This window comes from Chiloscyllium plagiosum, unplaced genomic scaffold (genome assembly GCF_037043375.1).
Source record: "Chiloscyllium plagiosum isolate Xiang-an unplaced genomic scaffold, Cpla_swu_hap1 HiC_scaffold_19, whole genome shotgun sequence".
Lineage (NCBI taxonomy): Eukaryota > Metazoa > Chordata > Chondrichthyes > Orectolobiformes > Hemiscylliidae > Chiloscyllium > Chiloscyllium plagiosum.
Genome location: NW_028270157.1, coordinates 57604211 through 57620020, shown reverse-complemented (window position 1 = coordinate 57620020; position 15810 = coordinate 57604211). Strand labels below are relative to the sequence as shown.

Sequence of the window (15810 nt, the reverse complement as noted above, 5' to 3'; positions counted from 1 at the left end):
AAACCTAACAGACTAATAGGTTATCAGTTACTGTTTCCAATATAGTAACATGCCATTAACACACCCAGAGAGAGAAGGACGGAGAGAGATAGAGACAATGCAGCTTCCAAACCCAGCTTCATGACCCCAGCAACTGCTAGTGGAAATTAAAAACTAAAATTCCTGGTTCTGTGGCAGCATGGCCCAATCCATTCAGGCTGCCTCAGTTGTTCCTAAGTAAAAAAGGAAACCCACAACCTCGCAAAATGTTTACTCTAATAGCTCGGGGTAGACTGCTTAGCACCTCTCTCTGAGCCTTTCCAACAAAATACCTCTGAAAGGTATGATATGATCGCACAGGTCAGCTGTGGCACAGCTGGTAGCACCCATCTCTGATTCAGAAAATCGTGAGCTCAAGTTCCACTGTGAAACTTAAAATCACACACCAGGGTAGCTCTGAACTGTTGGAGGTGACTCGCATCAGATGTGAGGTTAAACCTAGTTCCCATTTCCCTTTTAGGTAAAGGATATAAAAGATCGTGTGGCATTGCTTCAATGTATAGAGGAGTTTTCTATGGTGTTCTGGCTAATATCCCTCAATTCACACCACAAAAATACAGTATTTGGTCTTTGTAATGTTTCTGTTGATGGAATTTGCTGTACAAAAATTAGACCATTAGGACCTGAGGTGATTCTGATGTTTAAATCACTGAGCAGTGACATCTAAGCTTGAGCCAAAAATCCCATAATCATGAATTTATATGAAATGTTGGAGAATTACTGAGTCAAAAACTAATGTAAGGATCCCCATGAACTGTTCTACCTTGGGAATAGCTGGAACACTGAGGTAAAATTAAAGTGAATTTTGGGAGGCTGTGACATACTCTATTTTAATTCAATGCAGAGAAGTAAATCAATCCTCAAGGTCTTATGTATGATGCAACTCTTGAAGTAGGCAGCAAATAGGGGAACCAAATTTAAAACCCTAACAAACTAAAATGTAGTCCTGCATTGTTTAATTTTCATGTACGGTAAAGGTTTTATTTTAAAATGTGAAATTCTGTGGCATAATTTATTTTGGTTAATGACTGGATGTGTGATTTTTTAATTTAAATTTCCTGCTGTAGGTTCGTAATAGTTGTAATACAGGACACTGCTCCCACTGGTTTTCAAAAAAAAGTCTGATGGAGGACCACAAAATCGAAGCTTTAGTATTTTCTCTGATTAAGGTGGAGGCCTGGCTATCACTTATGCCTTTTGCCACCCAGATTCATTGAGCTATAGACATGTTGACTTGTTCCCAAACTGGAATGCCAAATTAGATTAGATGCACTACATTTTAGAAATAGACCCTTCGGCCCAACAAGTCCATACTGACCCTCTGAAGAGCAACCCACCCAGACCCATTCCTCTACATTTACCACGACTAATGCACCGAGCACCAAGGGCAATTTAGCATGGCCAATTCACCTGACCTGCACATCTTTGGACTATGGGAGGAAACCTGAGCACCTGGAGGAAACCTGAGCACCTGGAGGAAACCCACTTTGGTTTCCTCCAGGTGCTCAGGTTTCCTCCCACAGTCCAAAGATGTGCAGGTCAGGTGAATTGGCAGACACAGGGAGAACGTGCAAACTCCACACAGACAGTTGCCCTGGTGCTGTGAGGCAACAGTGCTAACCACTGAGCCACTATGCCACCCCACTGTGTCTGCTTCTGTGAACAAATCAAGTAAATAAATAAAGGAACCTCCCTAGTTGCACACAGTCCATTTCCATGGCAATGTGACAGGTTTGGAATGTTCCAAACAGAAATGTAAATCCAATTCTTTTGAATCAAAATCGGTCTTGTTGATTCTGGGACCTCCTTGACTAATTTATATCTTAAGGAGTTAAAAGCCATCCATGCAGATGCCCTGGTTCCACTAAGGAACACTCTGTTTGCTTCAGCATTGTTTGTCAGTTTCTCAGTTTGGTTTTTATTTATTTCTTCAATGAATAAAACAATGAGTTATACATCTCAAAGACATAGTTTTACAAATATGTGATTCATGTTTCAGAAGTGGATTTGAGTGCTTTGGGAGGTCTGGTGGCTGTGAAAGGTGCTATGTAAATGCAAATATTTCATTTAATCTTGAGTATTTTACAAAACTGATTATTTCACAAATCCTGTGTGTGTTTTTTTTGGGTGATGGTGATTTCAAGTGTTTTACACACAGACCTTTCAATGGAGTATTTCTGTAATATTTGCTATTTCTTTGAGGGAGCATATTTAAGCGAGCATTTAAACCTGCTAAGTTATGCCATGCTAGCTTCTAAACCACAATAATGTACCAATGAATGTAATGAGTGAAAGAACTGGCTTAAAGCATTGAAATATATGGGCAATATTGTGATGATGATGCTCCTTTAACAAGGTTATGTTGTCCTTAGTTTTTTTTTCAGAATGGTCATAACTGCAGAGGTTTTGGGATGGCTAGTTTGGATGGATTTTAGTACCAGTTTGATTATAGCTAACAGATACTGTCTCAGGCAAAAAGCTTTCAAATTTAAAAAAGAAACTTGTACAATGAAAGGGGAGCGGCCAGTTCTCTCAGCTCAGCTTTTTTTTCTAGTCTGGTTTGGTTTGGTTTGGTTTTAGCAAGTAGTCAGTTACTTTGGTCAGAAGTCCTGAAGAATGCTTAACCCGAAACATTGACTTCTCCAGCTCCTGATGCTGCCTGGCTTGCTGTGTTCTTCCAGCATCCTGTTTGTCAACCTTGGATTCCAGGACTGTGGGTTTTTTTTTGTCTCTAACTCAGTCAGAGAAATAGCTCTGTGGAAGAAGGTGTTCCATGCTGAATCGCTCTGCCTCTGCCATCTCTCTCTGCTGTAAGACAGTGTTTGATTTTACCTTTCTTGCCAAGGGGTGTTTATGATGATTGTTGCAGGGATTTAAAACAGCATCATTAAGTAGGGATAACCCGTTGGGTTTTTGGATAGGTTAAGTTGTTCTGTATTCTGTTCTCTTTTTTGTTTGTGTTTCCTTCAGTAATCTTTCAAATAAATTCTGTTTTGTTTGCAACTGAATGGTTGGGCCAGCTGCATCACTCCTGGAATATCCACATTACACCTGCCTAAAACAGCTAGCAAAGTTAGGTTCCGTGCTACTCTCTGGAAATGGTTTGAGGGGGCCTGACCTCGTCCGTAACAATATGAAATTCATATATGAAGAGTTGATGTAAAAATAATTGGCTCATTATCTGGTTGTCTAAAGGCCCCTTCTTCATCCAGGTGTCTGCCTGTCTCTCTCTCTCTCTCAGCTCAGTTGTCGAGAAGCTCAATGGGAACCTCAACAAAATGAGTTTCAGGCATGGCTACATCTCTACATTTCATTTTGAGCTGGTAGTACTAACCCATACTCATATGTTCTGTCAGCCTAATTGATCTTCAGTGTTTTTCCAGCCCCATATAGGTCCGCTATGATGTTGCTGATTGCATCATCGTCATCATCTCAGCACATTTACATGGGCTTTCTGTTCCCAAATCAAATACTCGGTATCACACTGTGCCTCTGAGTATATGCTAGGTGTGTTCAGGACACTGATGCATGAAGGGGAAAATGAGATTACTTACCATGGAGTGACCTTCATTCTTCAACGGGAAAGACTCCTCTGTTGAGTAAGCCTGACTTCCTTTTCCCTGTGGCATTGTAATGCAGGATGAATTTAATACTCTCAGCTGGAGAATACAAATCACTGCAATAACTAAAACTTCTCTAATTAGTCTTCCTGCGGGACTGCTCTCTAATCCAGTTACGTAAGAAAGTGTAATGAAGTAGGTCTAATTTTCTTTCAAATGGAAATTAAAAATGAAAAGTAATTTTGAACCACTTCTCAAACCTGGTATCAAAAGATGCACCTTAGTGCCATCTGTAGGTTTAAGCCAGTACTCCACTGAGTTTGATCTCCACACCAAGACAGGTGGACTCCAAAGGAGAGAATGCCACTATTATAAATGAAAGATCGTAGATTAGGTATAGTTAACGGTACAGAAATATGTAAATTGGTGATGGTGTGTTGTCTTAATTAGACTTCATAAGTTCCGACACACAGATCTCTGGCGAAAAGTAACCCCCTCTTCCACATGAACGTGCCTTCCTTGCACAGTGACGTCTCCCACACTTGAGAAGAGTTTTCACTCGGAGATTTCCCACTGAAAAAGGATACTACAACAGGTAGTCAATAGTACTGGGTATCAGAAATTGAACACAGATAATAGCTATCCTAAAGGCTCAAACAGAAGTAACAAACCTTACAGAAAAGCATTTCCAAAAGACTGTGTTAGAATTAATGAGAATGGTAAACTGAAGCTTCTATGTCACCATTCTGTAGTAAAACTTGTGCTTAACACCATTGCATGAACTTTGTAATGCTTCCATTCCAGTCTCTTAAAGCTTATTAATATTTATTACTATTTACTCTTAACCAAGGTATGTATGGGGATAGAACTAATGAAATGGATCTACTTGATTGGCAGCACAAGAGATTGATTGGGCTATTCCTGTCACATTTCACATTGTAAAGATATTGTTTATCATCAAAGATGAGCAGTATTGGCTGCACAATCATGTGTAACTTGGATATTTAGCCTGAAATAAGTGTTCATTGCTGTTAAAATGTGTAGCTGCACTGGATTCGGTATGTTTCTTGGGAAGTAGGTATCCTGTTTTAAGAAATAAATGGAGAAAAGGCTGAAAATAAAGTTTGTTTCTTACTTTGTGTATATAATTGCAAGGAATGTTGATTAGTTCATATTGAATAGCTGGATTCCAGTCGCCCCTAATCTGTCGATGGCCTGCCAAGCCTGCATTGTGAGATGTGAACAGGTATTATCAAAGCCGTGTAGTGCATAATTTGTGTCTGCAGTACAAAGTGTGACACTTCTTTTGCAAATTAACTGTACAATCTAAATGCAAGGATCCATTTGCAACACCTACGTTTTTGTCTTTCAAAGCAGTCTTTACGAGGAGTTAATCGCATAGCAACAAGTCTATATTACTTTATAAGAGCTAAAAGCTTGTGAACAAGGATACATTTTCAACATCCTATCAAGGAATGAAAGAACATTTCCCCTAAAATAAAACTAAGTTTGGTGAGTGAAGCAACCTTTTGGCCATAAGCCCTTCATCAAATTTCTGATGAAAGGCTTAAGTCCGAAGCGTTGATTCACCTGCTCCTTGGATGCTACCTGACCGCCTGTGCTTTTCCAGCATCACACTCTGAGCTCTGATAGTCCAGTATTCTGCAGTCTTCACTTTCTCCCAAGCTTGGTGAGCACATTGAAAGATTTATAGTCTATCCCGTTGTCCACAGCAGATTGGGACAGACTTTACACTCACCAGCTAGCCAACAGACTTCCAATGAGCTTTTTCACTGCTGCCTATTGTGATTTTAAAGAAACTTTCACCACCTCCCACCACGTGGAATCTGCAACTTGTGTGGACAGTGCATGCAACTGTATACCTCCTTGACCAATCAGACTGGCAAATTATTAACGAGCCTTTAATAGTTTGATCTCGGCAATGTAATTTGTGAATTCAATGTCAATTCATGTACAGACTTTGAAATAAATGGAGAAAAAAACTGGCATCCGAAAATGTTCAATATCTGCAACAAGAATTAATAGCTGAAAGATGGGGCACTCCACTTGTAAAAGTTTATTTTCACTGCTAGAGCGGTTGCTTGGTAGAAATTCAGACCTATTGTGCACAGCAAAAATTAAGCTTTCTGTTAAGCCTAGTGGGTTCATAATATCATGTCAAAGCTAACATACTGTTATAGCAAACCTTTCTGAATGAAGTAACTTGGCACTTTCTGCATTTAACTGAGCTGGGCGTTGCTGTCGGATTTACACTTTACTAGTGATCGCTATTAGTCTTAGTGTTATTTCTATGGAAAACGCCAAACAAATATTTGAAAATGAAGTGTGTTAGTGCAGGATTAGTTCATGTTGGAAATATAACATTTGGAAGCTAAAATGAGAATTGTATTCGCCCTCTCGTAGTTCTCACTTCATCCTGCCCATATTATTCATCAACCATAAAACATGTAGATTCACAGAGACATTGAGTTATACAGCACAGAAGCAGAACCTTCAGTCAACTCGTCTGCACTGACCAGATATCCTAAACTGATCTAGTCCCATTGTTGGCACTTGGCCCATTTCCCTCTAAACCCTTCCTATTCATATACCCATTCAGGTGCCTTTTCAATGTTGCAATTGTACCAGCCTCCACCACCACCATGGCAGCTCATTCCATACTCGTACCACCCTCTGGGTGAAAATGTTGCCCCTTAGGTCCCTTTTAAATCCTTCCATTCTCACCCTAAACCAATGTCCTTGTAAACATCGTTTGGGAATTGATACCCAGAGGTTTGCACGAGTATTACACTTGAGGAGTTATTCCAGATCAAGGTACTAAATGTTCCAATCTTCAATGCTGATCATCAGAATACATGTTATCATGTAAATAAGTATTTCAATGGCAATTATACAATGAAAATATCATAATTGGCACATCATGGTAATGTGCCTTCATCACATGTAATATGCTGATACTGAATGATGGCATGCTATCACCCTACGTAGCTTGTTGTTCCTCTATATTCCTGGCCAGATTTTTGTAAGTGGAAACCCTGATCCCAAAGCCAGACTATAAGCTTAGAACTGTATTAGATTATTTGTGAAAGTAGATAAGGTTGTTCTACAAGAATGTTGAAGAATAGAACTGTAGATATCACATGGGAGAAACGAAGGTTCTCTCTTAGCATATTGGTGATCTTAGTTGGCTACGTTTCAACTCTTTTAAGTAATGAAATCATTGAAGTATGCAATATATGAATATGCAGGCATTTAAAATTTTTAAGCTTCAGAAATCTTGAACATTAGAAATGGATTTATATAAAGTCTGGCAGATTTTAATTACTCCAGAAACATGTGCAATTTATTCTGATGAATAAATTATTTCCAAGGCTAAGCACTGAACAGAGTGTTGCAAATCGACATTTCTGATGCTGAAGCTCCCATGACTTCACACAGCCTGTGGTGATTTGCCATTGCTCTCTGCTTAGTAAAGGTGACTGTGGCTTTCACCACAGCGGTTAATTGATCCTATTGTTTCAGCCTTGCTTCCATGTTCCACACTTCTCTTCATTCACTTGACTTATTTAGTTCATCAACAGCACCTTGTGAACCTATGACCTCTCCCATCTAGAAGGACAAAGGCAGCAAGGTGCACAGAGGTGCTGCAACCTGCAAGTTCCCCATAACATTGCACACCATCCTGATCTGGGACTTATTCACTGTCACTGGGATGCCTTCCCTAAAAACGCTGAAGGTGTAATTGTAATATGAGAATTGCAGTGATTCAAAAAGACAGCTCACCACTTTCACCTCATGGCTAGGTATGGGTGGGCAATAAATATTGCCCCATCCAATAATCCATAGATGCCCCAATCAGCTGAAAATCAGTTAGTATCCTTTTGTAGACTTTTCCATTTCTTTTCCCACTGGAGAGGCTGCATAGGGTCTCAGTTTATCAGCTTACCCCAAAAGGCTTGATCAGACCTCTTTACTATTGGCATTTATCCAACCTAGTTTAGTAAGACTAATTTAGTCAGGTAAAGTGAAATAGGTTGGACAATGCAGCAAAGATGTTAAACCTGTGACAGATTAACTCTGTACATTGAAAAGGGGAAAGGGACTTATCAGTATTTCTAAGGGCTTTTCTTTCATATACCTTGCTACAGAAATCTTCTTAAAACAAATTGAATGAACACCATGATATAAAATACAATTCAATTGCTTTTGTGTTTGACTTCTGTTTGTGACAATGCCATTTGCTACCCATATTTGACTGTTTCTATTAGACCTGTTTTAAGAGAAAACCTGTGCAGAATTTCAATATGCTTTTTAAATTGGGTGAAATTAATTGGATCCAGATACCAAACACAAATCCTGCCTATTATACTTTAGACTATTTCATCCCTTCACAGACATTGTAACCTATGAGCAATAAAATAAGCTCCTTGTTACTTTGTTGACTGAATTAATAAATATGTTTTTCTGAGCTACTTTTCTTTTGCGGCAGCTAGAAGCAATTCCAAGCCCTTTAATTGAATTTTGTATGTCGCAATAGATGTTGTGAGACATCAGTTTGTTTGTTAAAAAGCACAGTCTTTAGAGAAAGGTAATTGAAGTTTTAACTCTTGTGGGAGCACCTGTTTTACATGAAACTGGTGAATGCAAACATTCATATTGAGGTAAAATCACTCTTATCCCGAGGAACAGACTGGGGGATGTGATGAAGCAATCACGTCCAGAAGTGAATCACATCGACATATCTGAATTTTATTAGTAAGTCATTAATTGCAAAGATATACACAGAATTCCCTAGTCCTACCAAAGAATAATGACAGAATCCAAAGAATTTTGACAATGTTTCGATAATGTGTAAAAGACAAAATGTCACGAAACATACGTTGCTTTATTTGACATATTCCTCTCATCAGTTGAGCACCTGCAGTCTGCAAGCTGTTACCTTTTATAAAAAAATGTGTTTGTTTCCAAAATTGATGGGCATAATCTTTTCATTGTCATTGCCAGAATTGAAGCTTGATCTGGAATGCAGTGATAGATTAATACTTTGCTATGCAACGATATCGGAAATGTTCCAGGGAATAGTTTGTTCAGGACGACTTCATAAAACATCATCCCTTCACCCCAGGAATAGTGTGTCAGATATCTTAAATTGAAATCCCTTTGCCTGAAAACTTCATCTTCAATTATAGAGTTCAGTTTCAGCGCTCTCTAGAATATTTTCTATTGTTGCTGTCCATTCAGTGTCTACTTTCATGCTTAAGAATTCAGTTCACAAAAGAAAAACACATTTGAAAAGACTGAAGACTTTTTAAAAACTCATCTGCTAAAATGTGCAGCAGTGCAATGGCAGGAATAAAAAAACAACACTCTTTGCACCATCTGCTTGGATTTTAACTCCGAGTGATCGCCTTGCAATCTACTTTTGTTATACATTGCTTCCCTGAAATCATGGCAAATGTTCCCTTATTTACCATCCCTGTTTTTTGAATAATCTCCTCCAAACATCTTTTGAGTTTCAGAAAGGGCTGCTTTCATTGTCAGGAGAAAAGAGCAGAGCTTTTGTTCCCCCTATTAACACTGTCTTTGTGAAATTACTTGTTAGAATTGATGTTGAACAAACTGAAGCCAAGTAGTACGTATGCCAAAACCGATTTCTGTTTATACTCCGTATTAATTTAGCTTGAAAGACATGAAGTTGTATCCATTTGTTTTGAGCAGACTGGTTTTCAATGTGTTGCACCAGCTAATTGTGTTAAATGTGAAAAATGGGATCAGCATTGTGTCCTGGGTGATCAATTTAAGGTAAAAGTGACCTTCCCAAAGGTATCCTTCTGTGGTGTTTAGTTGCTATTATAAAACTCTTTTATATGGCAAGAATAGTAGGCATTGTACGAGAATCGTGGTACAATTCATGGTTCAGCACAGTCGTCTTACACTAAATCTTCTCAATCTGTGCATTAAAACTGCTAAAAAGCATTGTCTTTTTTAAGATTTTCTAAATCTCTATCCAAGCATTTTTATGTACTGGAAGGTTGTGGATTTACAAAGTTTGCATGTTTCTAATTAATAATACCATCTACCATCTTAATAAATTCAAGGTACACTGTTTTATGTAAGTTCGCTGATAGAAATGGGATTATTATTATTGATGAAGTTCAGATATTTTGCAATTCTGTGAGCTGATTATCTTTCCATTTCAACCAGTGTCATCTGTAGTGAGGAAAAAAACAAATTAAGTGTAAAACATGACATGTTATAAGTATGCCATGAAAAGTATTGCCTCTTCTGACATGCTATATTTCAACGTGATGTTTACAAATGAGAAGTTTAGAACTTGGGGAAAAATTGCTTTGACTTTTAAGAAACATTTGATACTCACTGGCTCAGTGTACAACATGTCGCTTTCATATACTGTAAATGTAAAGCCTTTATTTGATCAGTGGATTCAGCAGACAGAAGGGTTGCACAGATTGATGCAATGTGCGACAGGTGAATGTAACATTCTTCTTGAGATGTAATTTCTTAAGAGCAACCTCATTTCACAACTTTGATCCAGTGGAATCTTTGTCTGTTTGGCAAAATGTTCATGATACTCAGTGTTTCACGTGCAAGCCTTAGTCTATTCCACATGTATTTCCCTTCTGTTCCAATTGTACAATTCATTTACCATCTCTCACTAATGCTGTGAACTGTCTTCCTAATTACACCTCACTTGTGGAAAAAACGTATCCATAATTCCTTACCCTACTGCTTTTTGAGTCTGACTATGAATTGTGAAGGCCCTAGAGTTATCATGACTGAAAGTTATTGATCCTTGTTGACAGATAATGGAAATAGTTGGATTACAAATAATGCCTCCTCCCCCAATCTTAGTAATTAGATACAGAGTACAGTAATACAATATTTATTGGAGTGAAGCCAAAGTGGAAAAAAAAATGGAATGAAATGGGAAGGAGCAGGAAATAATGTGTTTATAAAGAACATTCCACCAAGTCAAGGTTTCCCAAATAATTTTACGACTAATTTCATAGTTTTGAAGTGTAGTAATTGTTGTTATGAGAGGAAATATCAAAAGCAGCTGGGCTATAAGTCAGTAATTCACAAAACAAAAGGTCTACTTGAGAAGGAAGATGGTAAAATATTAATAGTTTCAGGTGAAGAGCTTTGGCTCAACACTACTGTGCTCCCCGGGGCATTTCAAATCAATCCCATTACATTTTTTCTTTTAAAGACATGAATGTATTTCTCAAACTGACCACCCAAAAGACCCACATAGAGGAGGATGGTGCAATCTATACCACTGGGGGAATCAGCTGGTCCACTTAAATTAGCTAAAGTAACAAACCTTGTTGCATTTTCTATGTACAGATACAAGAATTCAACAAAGAGCTTCAGGCCATCAATGCCCCTGGTTTCTCAGCTTTGACATTTGACGGAACTCCGGGAGCACCCCTGAAACCACGGACAACCAGCAAATCATATCAGTTCACTTCTACTGACCAGAGAACGGTGGAGGAGCTGCGCAAATGGGCAAGCACAGACCCTTCCATCCACAAGCCAACCATCAGACTCTCAGAAGTGAAACCTGCTGAGTATTTTGACCTGACCTGTCAACTTATTGCAAAAGCTGAGGTGGATCGATCTGCTGTTCTGCTGAAGGTAAGGACTATATTAGTCACCTTTAAAAGCGGTATGATGTTGGATGATCAGGCCTCTACACCAGCATCAGAAGTTGAAGACATGCAATTGAAATGTAAGTGTAACAAAAAAGAAGTTAGAATTTCAATGTGAATTTAAATTCCTTACTTATTTGATCAAAATATCCTTGTATAATGGAGTCTTCTCTCTGGGAGCCAGGTGAAATGAGTTGAGAAGTCTTGGGCAGAAGCTGGTCGTCTCTGCACTAAATCCATAATCTATCTGTCCCCTTCATACTCGGAATCCTTAATTGTCCATCCAGTCCCCACACTGCCTGACTTGTTAATGCTTGACACCAAACAAAAAGTGCAGTCACATTTTATCCAATGATGGGGCAAGGTACAAAACCTGACATTTAGAAGGAACTGTTCAATAAATGGACATTTATCCCCTTCATTTCAAGGGGCAGTGGGAAATTCATTCAGTCATTGACATATTTCTTGGGAATGGGCATTCCTGACTCTTTTGAACCGCAGTTTATATTTTTACCCCTTCCCTCCTCCGACCACCATAAAGTAGACCTCGCAGAACCTTCCCTAACCTTCACCCTTCAGCTAGAATTATTTCACCAGCAGACTAAGTCTAGTTTGCATAGTAATCCTTTCTATTATAATTTCTGAGAATTACAATCGAAAATGCAAGTGTTTTATTACATTAGAAAGAATGGATGAAGTACTGGGGAATCCAGTATGACAGCATTCCAAGGACATGTAATTCCATCAGTTTTTAGAAATAGAATTAGATTTTGTTGTTATGTGTACTCAAGTATAGGAATACATGTGTACAATGTAAAGTATACAAAGTTGCCAGTCTCTGGTGCCATTGTGCTACCATTCATGAGGCAGAGCTGCTCGGGAGTTGATATTATCCCTGTGATAGTGTAGTTTAACCGAGGTATGGGAATGTGTTGGGAAACTAGTACAAGATTGGTGTGTTATATATGCACTCTAGTCTTGGGTAGAAAGTTCTTAATAACAGGCATGAATGTAAAGGATGCTGGCTTTTGGGGTATAATGATGTTTATAATGGTGATTCCTTCCACATCTGAACCTTAATAACCGGCAACAGAAAGAATTCTTATTCTGTCAATGAGAAAGGATCATACTGAGCTCTCTGAAATTAAAGGCAGGCACTGAGACAAACATCATGGCCAAGTTCACCTCGTTACACAAGCAAATAATGAAAATGTTAGCAATGGTCAGCAGATCAGGCACAATCTGTGCAGCAAGAAACAAGGTTGACGTTTTAGTTTGATGAGCTTTCTTCAGAACTGCTAAACATGATGCTGAAGAAGCACACCCAAGACTGTGAAAGAGTACAGAACCTGCAATGGAGCCTTCAACATCAGAGTAATCAAAACAATCAAGGTGAGTCAACATGCCAAACATGGGAAGTATAAGGTGAAAGGGTATGTGTGAGCATCTAGTACTGTGGACCCTGTGTGGGGAAAAATGGTTGGAGTTGTCATTGCTGAATCTGGACCTACTGCCTGCTGAAGTGCTAATGAAGATAGAGCAGGAAGTCCGATCTATTCCAGAGTTTGAAATGTCATCAAACCACTTAAGAAAAAGACTGAAATAAATGTGGTTGCAGATTTGAAATGATAAAAATCAGGGGTCAAGCGTGTTTACATTTGCCAGAAATAGCTGCCGAAATAGGACTTTGACCAGCTAGCAGTACTTGGAGTCTCTTGCAGTTGATCTAAGTGCCAGACTGTGTGTGGATCTCCAGGAACCAAGTTTGTGGTACAAGGTAATACTACTCTGCAATTTCAGTCATGAAGGAGTGAATGTTCATAATGATTAAATAATAACAGAGGCTGTTAGTAGCCCCTTGAAGTAATGACTCAGCAAACTGTACATTTTGCATTGCTAGGATTGCCAGCAGAAAGATTCATAGGTACTAATGATCTTATTTGCTGCTGACAATATGTTTTGATGCTGAAGTTTGACTTCTGGTATTCATGAACAAGGAAGATTGTAGCTCTAGATGAGCAGAGCTTCATCAAGTACTTTCCTGTAGCATATTCAGACAGACTATTGATAGTATTATATAAGATTTGTGATTTATGCATCATTTCTGTTAGAGTTCAGCTTTGAACTAATGATATGAGAGTTTTGGTGTGTGCATATGAGTGGTTTTAGACTTACCTGGACCATTAAACCAGTATGCATGAGAGATCAGATTTTATGGGAACAGTGAAATTGTTTTTGCATTGTTAGAGTTTTATGATTGAAGGGATTAAATATTAAAAAGCATTATTTTTAGCCTAGAAGAATCAGGAATTGATTGTTTATATTTGTTTAGGGGAAAAATCCATAGATCGGAAAGATTTTAGGTTCATTTTGCAAAGGGCCTAGCTGAAGTTAAATGTAAGAACAATTTATCTGGAGAGAGGAAGTAGTTGATAACAGTTGTGAATCAGTTTACTTCAGGTTCACTTTGAAACTTGCAGGCCAGAAATGTTTGGCCAGAAATTTGAATGGGTGATTTGAAACCAAAACGGTTGAAGTTCAATTGTGATTAATCAATGCAATGACTAACAGAATCTCAAGACTGGGAATTGAAAGAAATACCTAAGTCAGACATATATATGATAGAGAAGTGAACTCTGTCTGGGACATGAATCTGTCATGTAAAGTGATGGTGTTGAGATAGATGTAACTTTTTCCACCATGTGTTTCAAAATTTTTCACATTTTGCTGTAAGTTTTAAAAACAAGTTTATTCGTTCAATTTTATCTTCATTTCATTTGTGTACAAAACTTTAGTTCTGAAGCTCATGCTTTAGTGTAAGACTATATTAAATAAAAAATATTATCAAGTCAGTTTTCAGTTTGAGTTCCGAATTGTCCAGTGGTAACATCAGCTGGGATCAACATGACAAATAGGAAAATGCTTAGTGTTGGAGGATCTCTTGTAATGGAATCTAACTTCAACAATTGGAAGCTGCATTTTGTGTATCCTAACGAATAAATGTTTAAAATGTAGCTTGGAAAGTAAGTGGAGAAGATATTAGTGTATGGAAATCAGTGAGATGATAATGAGAGAAATACATTACCAGCAAAAACAAACAAAACACCAAAAAAAACATCGAGACAACCACTGTACAATAAAAGCACCAACAGCTATGTTGTGAGAAGAAGGCAAAATACCACTTGGATTGGTAGCTAAAAAGGTTGCTGGGAGAGCCCATTAATAAACTTAGAACAATTTCCATTACTGCTTTACAATACTGTTAGTTTCAGCAATTCATTTCTGAACTGGATTTCAGAACCTGCAGTCCAAGAGAAATTGGCGTAACTTCAATTGTTCGAAATTTCACTGTATAAAGCCTGGAAGTTTACAGCATAGAATAAAGTAAGTGCTGATGCAGTGAGAAAGTATGAAAGGTCACACACACGTCAGGGCTTCGGGTGAAACTATTGATTTAGTGACTGAATCTTATCAGGTTGGTCTCTCCATGGATGGATGCAGGCACAGTCATCTTGATATAAGTCTTTAATAAAACAACGAATGGCATAATGGTAAAAAATATCACGTTCAGTTTGTATGTATTTAAATGCCATTAATGGTCTCAAAGCAATTTCATATTCCCTATACTTCAAGAAAAATGGGCATTCAGTTACTTTTCATCCATTGATATCACTTCCCATGTCAACGCGAACACCAGACAGCCTATCTCATTCTAATGTTGGGATGAAAGGGTGTTTTTGACTGTGGCTAGAAAAGAGAATAGACCTGAAGCAGATCTGATTCTGTATGCTTTCTGTCTCACCTCCCCCAAACCACCCCTTCCCTGCCCACCCGTATTCCACCACATACCCAATGACTAAGCCCAGTACATGGCAGTATCTTGTTCTGTCTAGTAAATTCAGGATTTACACTGTTGAGACTAGAGGATAAGTACGTAACGGAGAATGAATGAACGCAAACTGGACCAATGTCCAAAGCAACTGAAATAAAGGAAAATGTTGACGCACCAAAACTGTTCGGAGAGAAGGTTGCATGGGGTTCGCTGCTGTGGGTGTTCATTGAATTGAATCTGGGAACATGCAGAGACATATTAGAAAGATAATCAGGTAGGCCAGGAAGACCTCTAAAGACAGGCATCACAAAATAATAGGCAGTTCTTCTGGCACTTCACTTCAGGTAAGAGGAGAAAACAATAAAGGTTGTGAACGAGTATAGATGACGAACATCAAATGATAAACATTCTCAATCACCAAGGGAAGGATGAGCAATGGCCCTTTCCCAAACAGGCATAATGACTTCCTTCAAATCTATGAGATGGTTTTCTATGCAGAAGGCCTTTAGATAATATGACACTTGCAAAGATTTTGGATGAAACTGACAACTGGTTGAAAACTTGACATATACAAAATAAATGTGCAACAATGAATTTGGCAGACGTGAGAACCAAAGGCAATATATAACTAGTGGTGCTAGTCCACAGCATAGTGTGAGGTTGAAGGGATTCATGTGCTATTCTT

The 15810-nt window shown here is 38.4% G+C and overlaps 1 protein-coding gene across 3 annotated transcripts in view; it reads left to right on the top strand.

Moving 5' to 3' along the window:
- pot1 (protection of telomeres 1 homolog) overlaps nt 1-15810 on the top strand; it is a 332035-nt gene that overhangs the window by 211248 nt on the left and 104977 nt on the right. For all 3 annotated transcript variants that reach the window (XM_043709133.2, XM_087997426.1, XM_087997427.1), the window contains exon 9: nt 10989-11279. In XM_043709133.2, coding sequence (XP_043565068.2) covers nt 10989-11279 — 291 coding nt within the window. The remainder of the gene's footprint in view (nt 1-10988; nt 11280-15810) is intronic.